Raw genomic sequence first — 23,240 nt, forward strand, 5'->3', positions numbered from 1 at the left:
ACTTCAAATAAGAAAACTCAAGAATAGAAACTGCAAGTTTGTAAAAAGTTGTAGCTACTTGGTAGTTTATAAAAAGAATCGAAATTGTACAACCTTTTAGCCGATAACATAAATAACGTGCAGTTTCTATTCCTGAATTTTCTTATTTGAAGTTGTATTGTGTAGCTGCTACCTTCATGGTCATACGTTGCTAAAAACGATTCTTCTTAATATAGGCTGAGGTTTTGCATCACATGACAGGAAGAAGGCATTTTACTTGAAAATAAAATGCATGCTCTCACATGACAGTAATTTGACAATTTTACTATTGCTTTATTTTCAGCACGTTAAGGCTTGCTTCAAATTCCCGTATATGCTATTTTAATATAGTCATTAACACCTTTAATATTAAACAGGTAAAAAAACAACACGGACAGGAATGGAACAGAAACGCATTAACCAATGCACTGAAAATATTACGCAGGAGGAAAGTGCATGCCCATTAAGTTTTACCGGGAATTCATGGTCTTGTATATATTAGTAAGTGTCGGCTTGGTTCAGTTATTAGTATTCCTGTTGGAGTCAGAAGATTGTTTATTCAAGCCGTGCTCTGGGACTTGAGCACATAACGATGGTTGACATTCCAATGCAGTACTGAGAGTACTGTATCACTGAATGTGTCATCCTTTGGGGGTGATGTTAAATCAAGACCCAATATGCTTGTTCCAGTGGACATTAAAGACTATGGGCTGAAATTTTCTGAAAAAATAACGGCATGTGAAAGATGTAAATTGGCCAGAAACTCGTGGCAAGGAAGAGATCCCCCATGAATTGCGATTAGATACAAGATGCTGGACAAGTTGCCGCTCCACAGTTAGCCACACGAAAATGGTTGCTCGCCCTTAACTTCTCCATGAGTTTCATGAAGTTGCTACATTTGCGCATTAATTGCCCAGTAAACTTGCCACAGAAAGTTAAATCTAGTAATTAGTAGCATAAGTACCCTTTTAATGACATAATAATTGTTAATGACTGCCAATCAACCACTCTGGCCCAGAAAGTGAACAAGTTAAACTGTGGCGTCTCATTCCTTCAGGTAGTGAATTGTTGTTGGAGCTTTAAAAAACGTCAAATTTTAAATGTTTTTTCTTACTTTTCCTTTTGTCTCCTTTTTCTCTCTCTCTCTTAATCCAATCTTTCTTTCCCTCTCTTTATTTCTCTTTCAGTACCTGATTTGACATTGAATTCACCCACTCTAATTCACCCTCCTTCTCAGTCCTTCCTCTGTTTATTTCTCAATCTGGTGCAAAATGGCTGCCACGTTTGTCTGCAGAACAACAGTCACTGCTCTTCAAAGTAGTTCACTGTAATGGGAAGCGCTTTGAGGTATGGGGCTCAATTTTAGGGGGCAATTGTGGGTGTGTTGGGGGCAGGGGGCTCCATAAATTGCAGAAATCTCGTTCGGGTTCGGAAGCTGGCTCCAACCCGCCGACTTTCGAGTTTCCCAGGGACCCACCTGTGTGTGCGCGCAGGCAACCCGAAAACAGAAGTCCCACCGGCAATTAAAGCCAGCGGGATGACAGTTAAAGAGCCAAATGTACCTCACTGAGGTACTTAAGGCACTTTACCTGTGACAGATGAAGTAATTGTAACGATTTTTAACTTACCTGGGCAGCTTGCCCACTGCTTCTGATTCATGCCTGGTGAAACTAGGTGTGAAGGGCCCGATCAGGGAAAAAGAAACTAAATAAATTACATAAAACACCATAGAAGGAAGTTCAAACACAAAATGAACCTATCTTTGCACCCTCCTCCGATGTCTCCCTCTCCGATCTCCCGCTCTTCACCCCCCCCCCGATGTCCTCCCGATGTCCCCCTCTTCACCCCGATGTCCTCCCGATCTTCCCCTCACCCCCCTGATCTTACCCTCTCCCCCCCGATGACCCCTCGTCACCCCCGATCTTCCCCTCTCCCCCCGATCTTCCCCTCTCCCCCCGATCTTCCCCTCTCCATCCCCGATCTTCCCCTCTCCATCCCCGATCTTCCCCTCTCCATCCCCGATCTTCCCCTCTCCATCCCCGATCTTCCACTCTCCCCCCTCGATCTTCCACTCTCCCCCCTCGATCTTCCACTCTCCCCCCCCGATCTTCCCCTCTCCCCCCGATCTTCCCCTCTCCCCCCGATGACCCCTCGTCACCCCCGATCTTCCCCTCTCCCCCCGATCTTCCCCTCTCCCCCCGATCTTCCCCTCTCCATCCCCGATCTTCCCCTCTCCATCCCCGATCTTCCACTCTCCCCCCTCGATCTTCCACTCTCCCCCCTCGATCTTCCACTCTCCCCCCTCGATCTTCCACTCTCCCCCCTCGATCTTCCACTCTCCCCCCTCGATCTTCCACTCTCCCCCCTCGATCTTCTATTCCAGCGACGGATGATGTCCTGCTCTCTCTCTTTCTCTCCGCCCCCCCCCCCCCACCCCTCGCGTTGCAGCTGTCAATCAGGCTGGCTGCGGGGCGTGAAAGCCGGAGAGCACGTTAATCATCAGCAATCAACATGCGATCGCGTCAGAAACGGTAAGTTTTGTCCATGCGGGTTTGCCATGCACACCTTCACCTCCCCCCCACCCGCCCCCCCCCCCCCCGCTGCCAACCCGCCACCATTGCAAAATCGACCCCATGGTGTTATATAAATGTAAATCTTTCTTCTGAATGAACATTGCTATTACATGAGAACACTTATGCAATTAAACCACTGACAGTACTTCTCTGTTATTCCATCCCCGCGCAGTGCTGCCCTCATTTAGAATGCTAAATTAGTTTGAAGAGATTTCTTATCATATTATTTACAGTTCCACCACCCACACTATCCTTCCTCTGTTAACATATCGTAGATACCAGCATGTCTAACTTGGTGCATTTATCCTTTGTTGTAACACCACATCAATTAATATTGAGCGTGCTGTGCACTAGATTAATGTCTAATGGTGTGCTATATGTTGCCACTGTTACCCCATTAGCAGCAAGTAAAAACTGAGTCTTTGAAGGTATTTGGAATCTCAGCTTTGCTCCTATGAAGAAGGCATGAAATATGTACTGAGAGTGCTGCATACTGTTGTCACTGAGAGTTTGGTTTATTGATTGCATGTCATTTTTTCAGATGCCAAAGCTCTTCAAAAAGTACCTGAAGCATCTGATGGCCATGACAATCCCAAAACGTGGAGCAGTCTTCAGGGGATAAAAACCATAAAAACAGCATGCTAGTAATTACAGTGGGCAAAGTTTAAATGTCATTTTCCATCTTAATACCTGGGAGCTCATAAGCAGAGCAACACGAATACAATTTTTTTTGAGCCTTCTTTGCGACACCTCCTTAGGTTTCAGCCCATGGTCCATTCCCTGGTCCCTGTATAACTTTACTCTTTTGTGAGTTACAAATATCTTTTCCATTTCTATAGCATTCCAGCATCTCAGCACATTAAATGAAATTCACAACATTCTTGTGGTATTAGTGCAGTTTACAAGGAAATTATTTACAGGCAGATTACAGCAAAATTAGTGTAAAAAGTACTCAAATCTCGTGGACTAAGGGACTTATAAGTTAGTTCACCAGTCAAGTGATTCAGTTGATATTATAAATTGCCACAATCCATATTGTGTAATTTATAAAACACAACTGATGCATGAGGTAATGGCCAGTAACTGATCCCTCAGAGTCTATTATTTTACACAGTACAAGCAACAGCCTCATAAAATGCCACTATTTATTAATGACAAACTTATTGGGCCCGATTTTACCAGGGGTGCGGGTTCTGGGCGGGTGGGCCAGCGGGCGCGTTTTCAACGCGCCCGGTGAAATTAGTGGGTTACCCGCGCGATCGTAGCAGGCAACACACTAATTGGAACCACTTACCTGCTCCTCTGGGTTCCCCGATGCTGATCTGCGCGTCGGGCGGGCTGCGCATGCGCAGTAAGATCTGTCAGCTGGAGGCGCTCTATTTAAAGGGGCAGTCCTCCACTGACAGATGCTGCCAAAAACAGCAAAAATTACAGCATGGAGCAGCCCAGGGGGAAGGCTGCTCCCAGTTTAAAGTTGCCTCACCCCAGGTATCATTAGATGGGGTGAGGAGGAGGGGGAGGACAGAGATCTTCCACCCCGCGGGCGGGAGGAAGCGGCCTGCCTCTGCCACCAAGGCCTGGCTCGAGGTGGCAGAGGAGGTCACCTGCGCCACCAACATATCGCCCACCTGCATACAGTGCAGGAGGCGCTCCAATGACCTCAGTAGGTCAGCCACAGTGAGAACACTTACTCATTCCCCTACATTCCGTCTGCCACAACACTGCCCCCACCCCACATCTCCTTCAGCACTGCCAACACTACTCTGTCACATCACCCCTCATACCCACTCAAACCTCATCCTCATCTTACCTGCACCTACTCACCTCGCGAGTACTCACCCCGCCACTACCACGCAACCCAATCCTCATACAATCTCATGGCTCTATCCCATACTCACCCTCTCGTGCATCTCTCTCACGGCCAGCCTCACTCAACCTGCCACCACCTGTGCTGCAGCCACAGGGCATGCATCACATATGTGCAGTAGGCAGCGTAAGACAAACGTGTCGTGAGCATGAAGGGGATGCACAAGGGTGTTTGAGGGTTTGTCATGGTTCTTACATCTATTGACTTAAAGAACAACTCACATCACACATTATATTGGCACCAATACTGCCATGTCTTCGCGAATCCTGACCGGTTTGTGGAATAATGCCCGCTCCTGGGTATCCCTATGAATACCCACCACTGATGCCACCCAGTGTGTCACTGGGTGGGTGTAGGTGTATTTGCAGGGCTCTTCTGCGCAGACGACTGAGGGACATCGGGGATGTCCCCGGATGCAGCCTGGAAGGCTGTGGAGCAGAAGTTCGGGAGGGCAGTGGTGACTTTGACAGCGACAGGTAGGAAGATGGTGCACGGGCCAGCCAGGAGCAGCTCGGCATGAAAGAGGCTGCAGATGTCCACGGCTACATGTCGACTGACTCTGAGCCTCCATGTGCACTGCTGCTCAGAGAGGTCCAGGAGGCTGAGCCTCGGTCTGTGGAACGTGTGGCGAGGGTAGTGCCCTCTGCAACGCATCTCTCTCTGCGGTAGCCCTCCCTCCTGCTGTACAGGTGGATGTGTCACAGCACTCTGTTGTGGAGCTCCACGTGTCAGAGGTGGACGGTGTGGATGGCGAGGCTGGTGAGGCTGGTGATGCTGTTCGTCCTCTGAGGAGGTCATGACTGCAGCTACGGCGGCACCCATCCACAAGATGTACATCTGAGGGGGTCCGCAAGGTAGGTACATGTCTCCGGACCCCGGGGTAAGTGTGCAGGTTGGTGACTTCGACCATCAGGAGGAGGGTGGTGGAGGCCAAACTTTGTCCCAGGTGACAGAGCGGCCTCCTGCAATGGCTGAGGGACTCTCCCCCCCCCACCCCCCGACCTGTCAAATGGACCTTTGCAGCTGCCACAGGCTGACGGCTGCAACACGTCCATTTCAACTGGGACTGTTTCCCCCAGTGTGTGAAACAGTCCCATGTTTATCCAAAATCACACACAGTCCCTTAATCAGGTCAGTTAATGACCTGAACAACCAAAGTAAATACTCTCAAGTGGCATCCCGCTGGCTTTAATTGCCTGCGGGATTCCCACCAGCGGGGGCTGCGCACGCACCCCCGCACGTCAGCGCGGAACCCGGAAGTGGGCGGGATCGAGGCGCGATCCAGTCCCGCTCCTCCATTTCGGGATTTTCGAGGCCCCCCCGCCGAGAACGCACACGAGAGCGGGTGCTAAAATCGGCCCCATTAAGTCCCCCTCCACTCATTGGGGACCAGGAGCCAATGTAGGTCAGCAAGGACAGGGCTGATAGGAGAGCAGGACTTGGTGTAGGATAGAACATGAGCAGCAGAGTTTTGGGTGAGCTGAAGTTTATGGAGAATGGAAGGACGACCAGGAGAGCAGTCGAGTCTGCAGGTGACAAAAGCACTGATGAGGGTTTCAGCAGCAGATTGGCTGAAGCAGAGGCAGAGGCAGGCAATGTTGTGGAGGTGGAAGTAGGCAGTCTTTGTGATGGAGAAGATGTGGGGATCGGAAATTCAGCTCGGGGTCGAATAAGATGGCAAGGTTGCGAACAGTTTGCTTCAACCTGAGATAGTGGCTGGGAAGGGGATGGAATCGGTAATAAGACAACAGAGTTCTTCACGGGAGCTGAAGACGACGGCTTCAGTCTCCCCAATGTTTAACTGGAGGAAACTATAGCTCATCCAAGACTGGATGTCACTGAAAGGAGTATTGGTAGGGAGCAAAAGAAGCAGTAAAAAGAGCAGAAACTGAATCGCAGCAGCTGCTCTTATGTAACACCCTACCACACCAGCTCAAACAGCGTGCATCACATTTTGAAAACAACTTACAGGGATGCCCTGTGCCTTGAACACAGAATATAATTTCTACCACTTTATTATAGTCAAGATGGTGCCCCTCTCATGCCAAATAAAACATTGTTTTATTGTCCTTTTTATTCCCCCCACCGACTCAAGAACACGCTCAGCTGTTGTGTTGTAACAGTATCATAATACTCATCGTGCTTTGGATGGTTTGCTCTCTAGTTAGAATCAATTTACACTGACCACAGGCTGGCAATGTCCCTCCCTACCCCCTCCCCACAACCTCTCACTGGGAATACTTTCAACTATTTTTTTTTAAACTCAGTGAATGTGAAGGCCCCCATAGAAATCCACATAAAAACATATTAATTTAATTACTTGATGTATCACTTTATTTATAATTTTCTATTAAAATGATAAACCGGCAACAAAAAAATCTGGCAGTATAAGTAGAGCTGCAGGGCACAGCTGCACCCTCAAAATACAACGAAATGTACTAAAGAAATGAAAGAAATGCTTACCTCCCATCCGACCTCAGAGACCAGCATCCAGATATCCTGGCACCAGAATAAACAGGGAGCGAGCTCATGCTAATTGCAATGGGGTTGTTTGTAGGAACTGTATTGCAGTGCACTGTACTGCTGTGTACTGAATTCTGGGCTTTTATTTCATTGCTGTAGTCCTGCACTACGGCAGCTTACTGGCTAGGTTTTCCATGGGCTTTATTACAAATGTTGTGTGAAACTGGAAAATGAAACTAAGAAAGAAATTGAAACTCACTGGTTTCCTTTTCTGTTGAAAGGAGTGAAAAGCAATGGCTCTCAATCCAACTGCAGTCAAAACACATAAGAGGATAATGTATCCCAGAGATTAACTTCATTACCTGATATTAATAGCAATCTCTTCGTATAAGACCCTTGACATTCTGCCCATTTTGATGTAAGCAGTCATCTGCATATGACATTTGGCTGCAATGGGTCATTTGAGGAAGATATGGACTAGGGCATTACCAAAATAAATAGTTTTAAGTCACAATCTAATGGCTCAAATTTAAAGAACTTGTACTGTTTAATGCACAATTCACCATCTAGTAATAGGCTTTAATTGTGGTCTCCCAAATAAAATCACTGTGGACTGCCTAGAGTGCGTTTTATAGCATGACATCAGGCAATTCCTTTAGGAGCCCCTAGCATGCATAACTAAATTTATGAAGCTCCACACCGCCCTGTAGCACAGCATGCAATTCAGCAGACATCTGGCTCAGTGACTTCTAACAACAACATACCACACTGAAGGCTTTGCTTTTTAATAAGGGGACCTATCCACAGCAACTGTTATGTTGAAATACAATGTACAACACAAATATATGAAAGTGAAATTGCTCCAATTTCCAAATTCAGTTGTGCCTGATTGTTGAAACATTGGAGAGTAGCATTGACATTCAGTTTATTACACATCTAATGTTATGATGTAATGTCATCATGTGTTCAATAGTAGTTTTTGAAGAATGGAATTAAGCTGGAAATAGAGACCAATGTTTGATGAAAGACAATTGAAAGTTAGAAAATTAAAAGTGTGGCGCAACACAGTATTCTGTGACGTAACAGCAATAAATGCACTTTGTGTGTACAGCCCCCCAAAGAGGGAGTCTGAGAGAGAGTCAACTTTCAATCTTGCTCCTTTATCTGCCTCCTTACAATCATTATACATTGTAATTCCATAATTCTTCACTCAGAGGGTTGTTAATCTTTGGAATTCTCTAACCCAAAGGGCTGTGGATGCTGAATCATTGAGTATATTCAAGGCTGAGATAGATTTTTGGACTCTAGGGGAATCAAGGGTATGGGGATCGGGCGGGAAAGTGGAGTTGAGGTCAAAGACCGGCCATGATCTTATTGAATGGTGGAGCAGGTTCGTATGGCCCACTCCTGCTCCTGTTTCTTATGTTCTTATGTTCTTAAACCATGAGGGGTTCTCTATTGGAGTTATCAAACTTTAGTAACGCTAGAATTCAACACTACTCCCGCGGAAACTCAACTTCAATAGATTGCTATTTCAGCAAAGTATCTCCTCTCCTGAATGCACCAACCCATGCTGGGGTATGATCCATGGGTGCTGGCTGTCCTCTGGTACCTTGCCCCAAGTGGCCCTGAACAGTGAGTGTTTGTGGGCTATTCAGCTGTGGAGTCCAAGCTAAGGGTCAGTGACGCAAAGTATCTCCTCTCCTGAATGCACCAACCCATGCTGGGGTATGATCCATGGGTGCTGGCTGTCCTCTGGTACCTTGCCCCAAGTGGCCCTGAACAGTGAGTGTTTGTGGGCTATTCAGCTGTGGAGTCCAAGCTAAGGGTCAGTGACTTTTAAACAATACAGCATCACAAGATAAACAATTTAAACCAATGACTTTAACGTCCCTCTGTTTATATCAAAAGTACAACTCTAAACCATCTCATGTCTTTTTAGCAGTGGTTAAAATAAAGTCAACCTCTCTTACAAGCAAGTGCAATTTCTAGAGTAACTTGAAAAACCAAAATTGTTCAAAGTACAATCAAAGAAATTGCTTACATGTGCTATTTTAATACAAGGGGGGATCAAATCGGTTAACCCCAATTAGCCAATTAATTGGGGTTAATCAATTTAACATTTGTTAACATTCGTGATGCCTGATGATTTACATGATTGCTACATGCAGCTGCACTACCTGCACTGTTGGATGCACACATCAGCAGGCGACCCCGATATCGGGAGCAGCTAGCACCATTTAAAGGGGAGGTGGACTGCAGGAAGTGCTGGAAGTCCTTTGGGAAGTAAATCTGTGCTGCAATATAGTGAAGAATGGCTGTGCCTGTGAGAGAGCGTGCACCAAGGTTCTCTGATGATGCACCAGACATATGTTCAGGAGGCAGTGGGAGGCAGTAGCTGATGAGGTCAATGACAGGAGCATAGCACCATAAACATGAATGCAGAGCAGGAAGAAGTACAATGATTTGACACGAGTGGTCAAGGTGAGTGAGTTCAACTGTCAAGTGGCATCCCCTACCAACTGCACCACTAGCCTCATCCACTGCTCCACGCATTACACCCCCCTTCACCCACCTAGCAACAAACTCTTTCAATCAGTTCACAACTCATCAAATCAGATGCTTCACCTCACCCTCACAGATTACCACTCTTGCAAGCCGCACACTCACAAGTCACAAACACTGGCAGCTATTCAACCATGACAGCCACATCACCCAAATATCCTGCAGGACACTCACCGACAAACTTGCCGCTTTCTTGCAGGAGAAGGTGGCGCATAACAGGAGGCAGCAAGTGGCAGTGGCTCCATGGAACGTGAATCTGCTGTCCTCTCAGGACAGCATTCCTGTCCCACCCCTGCCACTCCACCAGTGCCCTTGCTGTTTCCTGTCAGCTGGCCAGTCCACTCCCTGTAGAATATTGCAACTTTATTCAAGTATAGGAAACCTCAAAAAACAGGTACAAATGCATCAGCAGCCAGTGCAAATAATCCAGCCACTAACCAGTAACTCCTGCATGATCCCTTTAAATAGCGCTGGTGGGGGGGGCGGGGGGGGGGGTCCTCCATGCCGTTTAAGACCTGTTCAGCTGTGCGAAGTTAAGACAGGGCATTGGCTGGAGTATGGAGTTCCAAAATAGCGGTAGTCCCTTTAAATCAGCGTTGCACATTGATTCACATCATAGTCTCCCTACTCTACATGCTGCCGTTGTTCACTATCTGCGCGTGCGCAAACACCTTTACCAAGATGGTGTCCTGCGCACGTCGTACCGGAAGTGTGCACGCACATCTTGGACGCCATTTTCGGGGCTTACATGTCCATGTAGCACCTACAGAACGATCACTACACGGCCCAATTTCGCTCCCTATACGTTAAAGACAGCATTTCAATGTTCCGATGGTCTGCTTTTCATTTATGACCATTACGAATGGAATCCCCCTATTTTGAAGATGGTTGGATGGAAAGAATTCCTTTTCTTGCTGTGTGGACAGTTCAGAGCTTACATTGAAAAATAAGTACATTTAAAAGCAGCACTAATGTACTGATCGCAGATTCTGCTTCCCACTGATCATAGGATAACAGATCCTGCTGCCTACAGTTTTTGCCTTCTCCTAAGCTTATTCTTCTTTCAAATTTCCTGCACTGTTCTATACTGTTGATGCAGAGAGATCCCACCATCAATTGAGGAATGGCTGATCATGGCTGCTTTTTATTTGTAGTTGAGTTCATTTGTGTAAACATCTATCCAAGTTCTGCTTTCTTCTTACGCTTGTCAGAACAACCTTCTGCACCAGGTATCCTTTCAGTTTTCACTGATAACACTGACAAAATATTCAGTGTAGAAATACAAACACTCTCATTGTGCTTGCAGCTGCAGAATCATATCACTGATATTTAGTTTTTACAGCATCTATGTTGTGCTTAATTTTAATACGAAAACAATTTTGCCAGCTACAAATTACCAAATATATATATGAGATTAACAGACAAACCTGTTAGAACACTTTATAATGAAACAAGATACATCTGGTTTCAAGTTATAAGAATTTCTATATTCACCATTTTTCTATGAACATATAGTGAGGCAAAGTCACTGCACTGCAATTTTTAAAATGTGAGAGAAGTGTGAAGTGATTCATTTTGGCAGGAAAAATGAGAAGAAGCAATATAAACTAAATGGTACAATTTTAAAGGGGGTGCAGGAACAGAGAGACCTGGGGATGTACATACACAAGTCTTTGAAGGTGGCAAGATAAGTTGAGAAGACTGTTAAAATGGCATACAGGATCCTTGGCTTCATAAACAGAGACATAGGGCTCGATTTTCGCACCCGCGATCGGGTGCGTTCCTGGCGACAAAAATCGCGGATTCCCGGGGCGGGTCTGGAGCCCGGCTCCAACACGCCCCATTTCCGGGTTCCCCACTGATGCGCTGACATGCGCGCGCAGCCCCCGCATGTGGGACTCCCACCGGCAATAAAAGCTGGCGGGGTGCCACTTAAGGTATTTATTTTGGTATTTCAGGTCGTTTACAGACCTGATTAACGTGATATTTTAGGAGGGTTGGGATTTTACAAACAACTGGGACTGTTTCCCGTACTGGGGGAAACACTCCCAGTTGAAATGGACGTATTGCAGCCATCAGCCTGTGGCAGCTGCAAAGGTCCATTTGGCAGGTGGGGTGGAGGAGACCCTCACTCATTGTAGGAGGCCACTCTGTCACTTTGGACAAAGTTTGGCCTCCACCACCCTCCTCCTAACAACAAAATTCACCAACTTGCACAATTACCCCGGTGTCCAGACACATGTACCTACCTTGCGGACCCCCTCAGATGTACATCTTCCAGATGGGGGCCGCCGTAGCTGCAGTCATGACCTCCTCGGAGGGCGAACAGCATCACCAGCCTCGCCGGCCACGCTGTCCACCACTGACACGTGGAGCTCCACAACACAGTGCTGTGACGAATCCAACTGCACAGCAGGAGGGAGGGCAACCGCAGAGAGAGATGCGTCGCAGAGGGCACTACCCTCGCCACAGGGTCCACAGACCGAGGCTCAGCTTTCTGGACCTCTCTGAGCAGCAGTGCACACGGAGGCTCAGAGTCACTCGACATGTAGTCGTGGACATCTGCAGCCTCCTTCATGCTGAGCTGCTCCCGGCTGGCCCGAGCACCATCTTCTTACCTGTCGCTGTCAAAGTCACCACTGCCCTCAACAACTTCTCCTCCGCATCCTTCCAGGGTGCCACCAAGGACATCGCAGATGTCTCTCAGTCGTCTGCACAAAAGAGCCCTGCAAATACACCTACACCCACCCTGCAGTGACACAATGGGTGGCATCAGTTGTGGGTCTTCATTGTGATCCTCAGGAAAGGGCATTATTACACAAACCAGACAAGATTCGCAAAGACATGGCAGTAGTGGTGCCAATATAATATGTAACGTGAGTTGATCGGAAATTCAATATAAGTAGAAACCATGACAAACCCTCAAACACCCTTGTGCATCCCCTTCATGGTCACGACACGTTTGCCTTACGCTGCCTACTGCACATATGTGATGCATGCTCTGAGGCTGCAGCACAGGAAGTGGCAGGTTGAGTGAGGCTGACCATGAAAGAGATGCATGAGAGGGTGAGTATGAGATAGAGCCATGAGATTGTATGAGGATTGGGTTGAGTGGTAGTGGCGGGATGAGTACTGGCGAGGTGAGTAAGTGCAGGTAAGATGAGGATGAGGTTTGAGTGGGTGTGAGGAGTGATGTGACAGAGTAGTGTTGGCAGTGCAGAAGGAGATGTGGGGTGGGGGCGGTGATGTGGCAGACGGAATGTAGGGGAATGAGTAAGTGTACACACTTTGGCTGACCTACTTAGGTCATTGCAGCGCCTCCTGCACTGTACGCAGGTGCGCGATATGTTGGTGGTGCAGGTGACCTCCTCTGCCACCTCGAGCCAGGCCTTCTTCCCGCCCGCCGGGGGGAAGATCTCTGTCCTCCCCCTCCTCCTCACCCCATCCAATAAGAGCTGGAGTGAGGTATCATTAAACCTGGGAGCAGCCTTCCCCCTGGGCTGCTCCATGCTGTAATTTTTCCTATTTCTTGCAGCACAGTCAGTTGAGGACTGCCCCATTAAATAGGGCTCCTCCAGCTGACAGACCTTACTGCACATGCGCAGTCCGCCTGCCGTGCAGCTCAGCAGCGGGGAACTCGGTACAACAGGTAAGTGGATCCAATCAGCCTGCGATTGCGCGCGAGGCAGACTGATTTCACCGGGCGCGTGGCCGCCATGGTAATATCGGGCCCATAGAATACAAAAGAAAGGAAGTTATGCTAAACTTTTATAAAATGGTGGTTACGCCCCTGCTGGAGTGTTGTGTCCAATCCTGGGCACCAAACTTTAGGAAGGATGTCAAGGCCTTAGAGAGAGTGCAGAGGAAATTTACTAGAATGGTACCAGGGATGAAAGACTTCAGTTACGTGGAGAGACCAGGGAAATTGGGATTGTTCTCCTTAGAGCAGAGGAGGTTAAGGGGAGATTTGATAGAGGTGTTCAAAATCATGAAGGGTTTTGATAGAGTAATAAGGAGAAACTGTTTCCAGTGGCAGACGGGTTGGTAACCAGAGGTCACAGATTTAAGGTAATTGGCAAAAGAACCAGAGGTGACATGAGGAAAAACATTTTTACACAGCAAGTTGTTATGATCTGGAATGCACTACCTGAAAGGGTGGTGGAAGCAGATTCAATAATAACTTTGAAAAGGGAAATCGGATAAATATTTGAAGTGGAAAAATTTGTCGGGCTATGGGGAAAGAGCAGGGGAGTGGGACTAATTGGTTAGCTCTTTCAAAGAACCGGCACAAGCACAATGGTCTGAATGGCCTCCTCCTGTGCTGTATCATTCTATGATTCTATGATGACATTTTTACTCTAAAACTTTTTTTTGTCTTATCAGCCTTTAAGTAAAGCAAACACATTGCCCTGGCTGGAATCCAAATCTAATTAAGTCAAATTCTGTTTACCAAGACTTATTTTGCTTCAGTTGTTTACATCGTTGAGTAAAAGAGACATATAAATAGGCCAGTGCCACATGTCCTTCAGTTTTCCTATTTCACTGTTTCACTATAAGGACTAAGGAATAGGGGCTTCATGAGGATTCAGTTCTCATGGAAAGCTTTGCATCACAAACTTATTTCAAAAGTTACTGAAGAGATTGACTAAGAATTGTTATTGTTTTGAAACAAGTACAATGTACTGCTGAAAGTCAAGTATTGTATCACAATTTTACTCATTTAACTTGCTTCTGTGTTGTTTTTTTCTTACAGTAGAAAATCTGTTGTTTAGCCTGAAATATTTGGCTTGTCAGCACAGTGCTGTTCCACTATTGAAGAAATCAAGATTTACGGGACATCCCATACTACGTGCATGAGCTAGATGTATAAAGGCATGGTATTCCTTATACTTTACAATTTAAGGTGAGGTTTTAATTCAAAGGAAGCACAAGCTTGCCTGCAGAAGCTGACTTCCAGAGGAGCATAGTTGGATTATTAGGAAGGTATCTTGAATTGTCACAAACGTCTCTTCACAACCTATTACTAGAATCATTTCCATTATTTCCCATTACTGACAGGTTAAGAAAGATGCCAAACACATAGCACATAGTAACAAAGTACAAATCAAACATGGAAACCTTGACAATGCCAAACCAAACGTTACAGTAAAAAGAACTGCCCTTCCTAAGGTGGTTAGAACAATGTGTTATGTTGGTACTGTAATGCACAGGGAATGCGCCTGTGATTTCCCTCACATAACCCTGCCCCACCCAACATAAACCAGGAAGATAGGTGGTTAAAATAGTGGTAGCATTCCCGACACCTGCCCGTCTGCCATTTTATCCGCACACTTTTCGGAGGCATCCATCGCAGACAGGTGTGAGCCTCACGAATATATTTAAATCAGGGTCCCTTGGTGCATTTTGGGCCCCGACGCCATTTTAACGTTAAATCTCCCAAGCCTCAAGCTGCAGAGGGCTGGATGGTTTTCTGCCCGCCTCGGCGTCTGCCTGCGTGACTCCCGCCAGGAGTTAAAATCGGGGCTATAGAGTTTGCATCTGATCTGTGTCATTATTGGAAACCAGGTGCTTTTCAAGAGGGAGGGAGGAAAAAACACAGGAAGGGTCACCCTGTTTCCTTCACTTCTCAGGACTCTATTATGGAGTGCCTTTAGCTAAAAACCTGTTTGCCATCAGTAAGGGCAAACTCCTAGGTGAAAGGAGATGGTATAGTGAAAAATATTAAAAAATCAAAGAGCTGCTCTTCTTTCTCGTAATTCAATTTCCTAGATTATGGGAGTAAATTTTAATCCCACGAATGAGTGGGTTGGGGGCGGGTAAAAATCGTAAAAAAACTAAAACCCGACCCCAACTCGCCTCCAACCCGCCCACTTCTGGTTTTAATGGAAGTAGGTCGAGGGGCGGGCGACCAACCCGCTCTCAGGAGGCGGGTCAGTCAGTCAAATCTTTTAAGGAGGCTGCGGGTCTCCATTTTGACAGGTTTTTTATTTTTAACTTCTGGGGGCTGGGATTCCTGGGCCTTCTGATTCCTACCAGGTAAGAGGAGGCGAGAAGGCCTGGGTCAATAGGTAAGTGCCTTTATTGCACTGACTGTGTCCAACCCCCCATAACTGAGCCCTTGATGACCCCCCGATGATCAATCCCACTGACCCCAACCCCCCGATGACCTCCGATGACCTACCCCCCCTCCAATGACCCGACTCCCGACCCTGATGACTCCCCACGATGATCGACCCCCCGATAACCCCAACCCCTCCGATGACCACCCCACCGATGATCCCAACCCCCCCGATGACTAACCCCAACCCCCCCGATGACCGACCCCCACGAATGATCCCCGAGCCCCCTGATGACTGCCTTCCATGACACCCAAACCCCTGATGACTGACCCCCCCCGATGACCCCGACCCCCCGATCCCGATGACCCTCGATGACCGACCTCCCCTCCAATGACCCCCAATCCCCCCGATGACCCCCAACCCTGATGATTCCCCATGATGACCGACCCCCGACCCCCCGATGACCAACCCCGATCCCCCGATGACCGACCCCTGGCTGCTGACTGACCCCCACCCCGATGATCGAATCCCCATGCCGCCTGACCCCGCCCCACCCCGGCCGATGACTGACCCCTCCCAATGACCCCTGACCCCCCGATGACCCCCGACCCCGACCCCAAACCCCACCCCCCCCCACAACCTAACACACCACTCCCTGTCTGCTCTCCCGTCCAACTGACTGCCAGCCTGTCAAATCTGGCTGGCCTGTCAGGCGGGAAACCTACAAAAAATAAATAAAAGATGTCCTTACGTCAAAATCGTAAGGACGTCCGGGAAACCCGTACTTGTGAGTTTCCCGCCAGGAATTGCCCCGCTCGGCTCGGGGTTAAAATTTATCCCCATTTTTCAACTGGTCTCAAAGTTATGTGGAAAAATTAACGGATTCATTGCATTCTCTAATAAACACTGTACAGTATTACCAATGAATGTGAAACCATTTCATTTAAATTTGCACACATCTTCAGTTGTTACTCAGAGCATCAACATCAATCAAGAAGGAAATATTTAGGCTGGAAATCTGGCAATTTTTTCTCATTTCTACACATAAATTTACTCAGTTCACTAACAGGATAAGCAGCGATGGTTGAGGCCCCAGTTAGAATTTACTGTAATGCATGAGGTAAATGGCACAATTATTCAAAGAGAAAGTAAAGATACTGTCATAATGATTTACATTTTAAGTCATTACAGGCAATAGATTTACAGTACTGCAGTATGCACTGAAATATTTAATAGATCCTTGCTTCAATAAAGGTGAAGTTATTCTCCTTTCTAAGCACATTTTCAGTATGGAAAGATAAACAGAAATACACAGCCAGATAAAAGACAAGTTTTGCAGAACCCTTCCTTCTGGCAAAGGGCCTACACCTGAAACGTGAACCTATCTTTTTTTCTTTTCAGCTGCAGTTGGATCTGATTCTGCTTCCAACATTTTATGTGTTTTTTTTTCATTTGTACCAGTTTCCAGTGTACCCAGAGATGCCGTGAAAAGCAAATTGCTACAGGGCAACGATTCTGAGCGAGAGGAGAGGGGAAACAGGACAGGGGGGATATACTTCTGAAATAAAAAGGATCCAGGTATTGCACACACACTACCAGTCAAAAAGAGACGTTTGCTATTGGATCAAATGCTGTTGCATTCCATGCTGGGCTACTCCAAATGGTTACTACACCTCGTACTTGTTCTTTCCACTGTGCTGTTTATGATAAGACAGAAAACTAGCCTTTTATCAAATATTTTTGTTTTAAAATTAAAAGTATGTTATCGAGAATACCCTATAGAAGACATACACCATACTAGATAGATCTTCAGCCATATCAAAGGCATTTTACAGGAATTGATGAAATGCCTACAGAGGTACAATGTCCTGTTTAATCACATATAGACAGACAAAACATATGCATGCAAGTTTGCCAGGACAGCAATTGTACAGAGTGTGGCGCTCACTGGATAGCATCCAGTTTGCAACTCCAAACATACCAGTTTGATCAAAGAATGTAATCCATGGTCACCAGCAAAGCTTGTAGGAAAGGGACCAAAGTCTTTTGCTAAGTCTCAAAATCTGCTCTCAAACCAATTGTCTTTTCTGCAGTACTCAATTCTAACATATAAATAATGTTATTTACCTGGATTTCCAATTTGTTGGTTTTACTTTGTTTTGCGGAGGAAGGTGGGGTGGGGGATGAATACTATCAGATCTCCCGTGGCAGAGAAGACAGAGGATGCACTGTTTTATAGGGACAGCAAAGTTATACCATGTAGCATACAATATATTGAGGGCTACTGATTTACAGTTACTGAATAAGTCAAATTGTGCATTTATTACGTAGCATCACAGGACTGTTAGTGATATTTTCAGTATCAAATTCCATGATTATGTGCATATTGGAGTGGAAACTGTAAATCCCAGTCCTTGAAGCTCATTTAACTATGTAGTTAATTTTAGGGTTGATTATACTGGGCCCTCTCTGCCCAGGCAGCAAACAGGAGCAATGCAGCAATGGTGCGCTGCATCTGTCCAGCCCTGAGATAGTCTTTGCTTCCTGTCCTGGGTTATTTAAATGGGCTGGGGACAGCCCCAGCACAGGCCCACCCCCTTTCAAGGCCTCTCAGACCTTTAGCTGCTTCCCTGTCCTCGATGATTGGGACCTTCTGACTACCAATGGACATCAGCATCCAGAAGCTGCCCATTGAAGTGCAAACTTCTTAGGTGGGAATAAATAAAATTGAGACCTACCTATCTTGATATTTTTTCTGCTTTATCTGTGCACCCGTGCACTTGGGCACCCAGCAAGCATTGCAAACAAAAACAGAGGCAGAAGACTGGGAACATCCCTTTTCACCTCATTTACATCACTCCATTTAGCCTGCTCCTTCTGCAGACTTAGGCCAGGCTCCACCCCCACAGGAAATCCCCAAGAATCCCAGGGCAGCATGAAAGGAGCATAGACCCTGCAAACTGTTCCTGAACACCAGGGCCGAGAAAATTGTTCCTTTTTTTTAAAAGCCCAAGATAGAGGAAAATCTTAAAGAAGATGTTCCAGTGTAGGTAGAATGTAAAAATAGCATGTAGTAATACTGAGGAGGAGGACATATAGGTTGATAAGTTTGTGAGGATGGTTATGGGGTCTGGGAGCATTGGGGAGGAAGTCCTGGTGTGTCAGAACATGGGGAGAGGAGGGCAGAAAGAATCTGGAAAGACCTGAAAGGATTTGCAGGAAATGGAAGCACTGGGAGCAACAGTTGTGATGTTTGGGAGGACTAGAAAAGTATAAAGGGGGCTTAATGAGGATATAGGGTAACAAAGGTGTATGATGTACTTAATGTTTAAGTAAGTTAAAGCTGGTGCGTTAATGTACCGAGTGCACAACCTAACTGACTGTGCTGCTTATTCTGCGGAAATGCAAAATGTACTAACTTGTGACTGCTTGCTGGACCTTGTTACCGCATTGTGAAACGAGAAAACCTTGTGATGAAACAATGGGCCTAAGATAGTGATAGAAGCGGAACAATGGTGAGACAGCTATATGATTAACTATATGATTAACATCAACAAGTTGGCCATTTGGAGTTCTGTGAAGAACTACCTCATTTCTGGAGGTCTTGTGAACAACAGCTCCTATCAAGCTATAATAAATCAACCAGGGTTGTTTACTAAGACGGAAACGGTGTATAAAGGAGGGACACTGTGCAGTAACAAGTGGTAGAGTGATCAGACTGTGAAGTATGAAGACTGCCTAGACCACGCACTTTTACCCAGAGGAGGAACGAGGTAATATCGTTTTGCTTCTCTGTAAATTACTGTTTAAATATTGAAATGTATTAAAACTCTCTTGTGTTTAAAATAAAGAACCACTGTACCAATTTTGGTGTCACTTCTGAATTCTTACAAAAGGAATACCTCAACCTATTAGGAGTGGGAGAGTGTGTCAGGATATGGAAGCAGTGAGGGTATCCTGAGGCACTGAAGGAGTGGCAGCACTGGGAAGGGTTGTTGGCTGTGGCAGTGGCGAGAGGGTGTACTTGGGTGTAGCATTAATGCTTGGGTGCAGGAGCATTGGGAGTGGAGTTACAGGTTTTGCTGACAAAAGCACAGCAATAGATGTTTTCACAGGGGTGGGCTGGAGTATGGGGGGGTGGTGAAAAGAGACATATACAGCCTCAATATTTACGGAGTTGCGGGGAGGATGCGGAGCAGGCCGAAAACATTCGAAGAACCCGGCAAGGCCAAGGACATGAATGCCCTCATTATCATTTTTTGGATCCGTTTCCCGCCCAGCAGCCGACTAAATGGACAGCCCGGCCTGTGGCCGGGAGGGAAAAGCAGTGGAAGGGGCTCCAGCCGGGGACCCATGGGAACGGTCCCCGGCAATCGGGAGGGGGGAAGGTCGCCCATCGCAGCAGGGGGGGGAAGGTCTGCGATCGCAGCTTGGGAGTAGAGATCAAAGCTGAAGGGAGAGGCCACGATCGGCAGGGGGGAGGCCAAAGGCCTGCCTGAGGGGCCGGGGAAAGCACTCCTGCTCCTCCTGGCCCACAATGAGCCAGCAGCTCCCGCCTCCCTTTCACTGCCGGGTTTCCCGATCCCTGGGAAACCCACACAGCATGAGTTAATTTTAAATCGGGTTCCCAATTGCACTATGGGAGCCTGATTAAAATATGTTAATGAAGTGTCCCGCCTCCCCACAGCGGGACATAGGAACATGAGTGGGCCATTCAGCCCCTCAAACCTGTTCCGCTATTCAATTTGATCATGGCTGATCTCTACCTTAACTCCATCTATCTGCCATGATTCCCTAACCCTTAATACCCTTGCCTAACAAAAAACTCGGACACCTCAATATCTGCTGCTGTAAAGAAGGCGGTGGGCACATGCGCGGCGTGTTGGGGACGCATTCCCCATATCTAAGTTTTTAACCCCCCTGACCGACCCTCTCCTGCCCGTTGTGGGGGGGTTAATATTGAGGTCATTATTTCTCGGCATGGTAGTTGGGAATAGCAAAGGGCAATAGGAGAGATTAGGGAGTATGGATGCTTAGTGTGGGAGTGGAAAAGGGGAAGTAGGATGAAGGAGTTTTAACTGCTTTTCATTCCCCAGAAATAAAATTGTTGGACTATAACCTGGTGTTGTAAGATTCTTTACAATTGTCAACCCCAGTCCATCACCGGCATCTCCACATCATGCCCAGTGCTGAGCATTTGGTTTAAATAATAGTTGTTTCTCCATCACTGCTGGAGTATGCGTTTTAAGAAACCTCCCGCCCTTCTTTTGTTATAACCCTCCCCACCTCGAGCAGACTGTCCCCCGCCTCGAGCAGACTGTCCCCCGCCTCGAGCAGACTGCCCCCCACCTGGAACAGACTGCCCCCCACCTGGAACAGACTGCCCCCCACCTGGAACAGACTGCCCCCCACCTGGAACAGACTGCCCCCCACCTGGAACAGACTGTCCCCCACCTGGAACAGACTGTCCCCCACCTCGAGCTGACTGTCCCCAACCTCGAGCTGACTGTCCCCAACCTCGGGCAGACTGTCCCCCACCTCGGGCAGACTGTCCCCCACCTCGGGCAGACTGTCCCCCACCTCGGGCAGACTGTCCCCCACCTCGGGCAGACTGTCCCCCACCTCGGGCAGACTGTCCCCCACCTCGGGCAGACTGTCCCCCACCTCGGGCAGACTGTCCCCCACCTCGGGCAGACTGTCCCCCACCTCGGGCAGACTGTCCCCCACCTCGGGCAGACTGTCCCCCACCTCGGGCAGACTGTCCCCCACCTCGGGCAGACTGTCCCCCACCTCGGGCAGACTGTCCCCCACCTCGGGCAGACTGTCCCCCACCTCGGGCAGACTGTCCCCCACCTCGGGCAGACTGTCCCCCACCTCGAGCAGACTGTCCATCAACCCCCCCCTCACCCCACCTCCCTGCCGCAATCCCCAAGGACCTCAGCTTGTTGCCAGGTCCCAGCTTAAAGTTTACTTAAGTGCTGATGGCATGGGGTTAGGTCATAGACCTGAGAAGGACGGAGTTGCTCAAAATGGTTTCCCAGCAATGACCTAGATTTGTGAAAGCATTTGAAGACTTTTAAGCTTTTTTTTTTGCAATGGCCAGGAATGTATCTTTTGGCACTGTATGTTGGGGGAGGGGGGTTCGATGCCCTTGGGTCTCAAGTGCAAGCTTGGGGGCCAGTTGTTTGGAGAGGAGAATTGCAGTGGTAAGATGTGACAGTGGGGGAAGGGACAGCAGCAAGGAGGGACCGGAAACATTAAACCACAGGCCAGATTTTACCTGCTCCAAGACGGGCAGCATGGTGAACAACAGCACCACAGCACCACCTATCTTGGAGATAGAGTTAGGAAGTCTCATAAATACGTGTAACTGCACCACCTATCTTAAAAGGCCAAGCTTGAAGGACTCAACAGGTAAATGAAATGAATATGTATGTTTAATTGCGACAGATAGGCATGATGGAAAGAGCATGAAGGGAATAGGAGTGACAGGAAGTGTTGCTTTGAGTGTAACACTTTGAGGAACTGTGTGCAATATTCAAGTTTTTTTATATAGGTAGATTGGAGCTCTGATAAAAACAGTCTGGTTTTCTGGCTAAAGACTAGTAGGAACAGGGAAAGAAAGGCTCACAACCCTCTGAAAAAAAGAGATGAAAATGTCTCTCCATCATATGGCCAGTTTGAAAGCATGTGAAGGAGAGTTTCTTCATCCTCCACTATCATCATTTATTAACCTTGCTTGCTACTTAACGTCTTACATAGCTTAACACTGGAAAAGCTTTTCCAGCTTATAAATTAATAACGTACATTGACTTCTTGGTAATCAATTGTTGGCTATTACTTGATGAACTTGCAGCTGATACAGTACAGTCATTAATCCTTTAGTGTCAATGTCGTCAAGTATAAACAATGGAAAATGCAGCCTCCCTCGTGGCTGCTGCTACTGGGAAAACAACCCAAAATAGAATGAGGGCAACACGTGACATTCACAGATTATACAACAAAAACAGTAAATACCGTAGGATTATTATGATGATATAATCTCCTCTCAGGATGATGTGATAGTAGAAAACAGTTTGATTTCACATTTTATGCCATTATTTGAGCCATTCAAATGAGATTGCTGTCTTGTAATCACACTCAGAAATCCATGTTTTTATTTAGGCACAATCTGGTATTGATTGCCACAAGGAATATACTGCAACATAGGTGCTACCATCTGTCATGGGAGGTACCTGAGTTTAAATGTCATCCTCACACCATAGAAGGAATATATACAGAGATTAAAAACTATCAATAAAAGGGTGGAAGTAAATTCTGTTTTCTTCATCATGAGCAACTAACCAACATTTGAATCATTGGCAAACTGAAAACCACATTGGGAACTTATACGAGATAGGTATGAATGGGGTTTGGCCAAACTGAATCACTTCCCCCTACCCTCTCTGAGATTTAGCCAGAACTGAAGCACAAAAAGATTGACAAATGCAGACACCCTACACTGAGGATGATGACAATCTCTACTTATTCAATGGAGTATAACCTGCTGACATGTGAGTGCCTTACTGGCAGCTTTCCAAACTGAAATACTCAACATCCATGAAGCAAAGAGATGTGAATTGAAATTAATAATTCTCCTGCCTAGCATGTGGAATAAGCAAAAGGAGGGATCACTTTATATCAAAAGTACTGCTT

General features: G+C 46.9%; 1 protein-coding gene across 4 annotated transcripts in view; it reads right to left on the bottom strand.

Moving 5' to 3' along the window:
- The window catches only part of LOC137335241 (uridine-cytidine kinase-like 1), a 127,148-nt gene that overhangs the window by 71,769 nt on the left and 32,139 nt on the right, over nt 1-23,240 (bottom strand). For 2 of the 4 annotated variants that reach the window (XM_068000499.1, XM_068000501.1), the window contains exon 1: nt 6,922-7,225. The exons of the other annotated variants lie outside the window; for them this stretch is intronic. In XM_068000499.1, coding sequence (XP_067856600.1) covers nt 6,922-6,989 — 68 coding nt within the window. In that variant the 5' untranslated portion in view covers nt 6,990-7,225. Of the gene's footprint in view, nt 1-6,921; nt 7,226-23,240 lie in introns of those variants that run through there. 4 annotated transcript variants of the gene reach the window in all.

Source organism: Heptranchias perlo, chromosome 19 (assembly GCF_035084215.1).
Source record: "Heptranchias perlo isolate sHepPer1 chromosome 19, sHepPer1.hap1, whole genome shotgun sequence".
Taxonomy (NCBI): Eukaryota; Metazoa; Chordata; class Chondrichthyes; order Hexanchiformes; family Hexanchidae; genus Heptranchias; species Heptranchias perlo.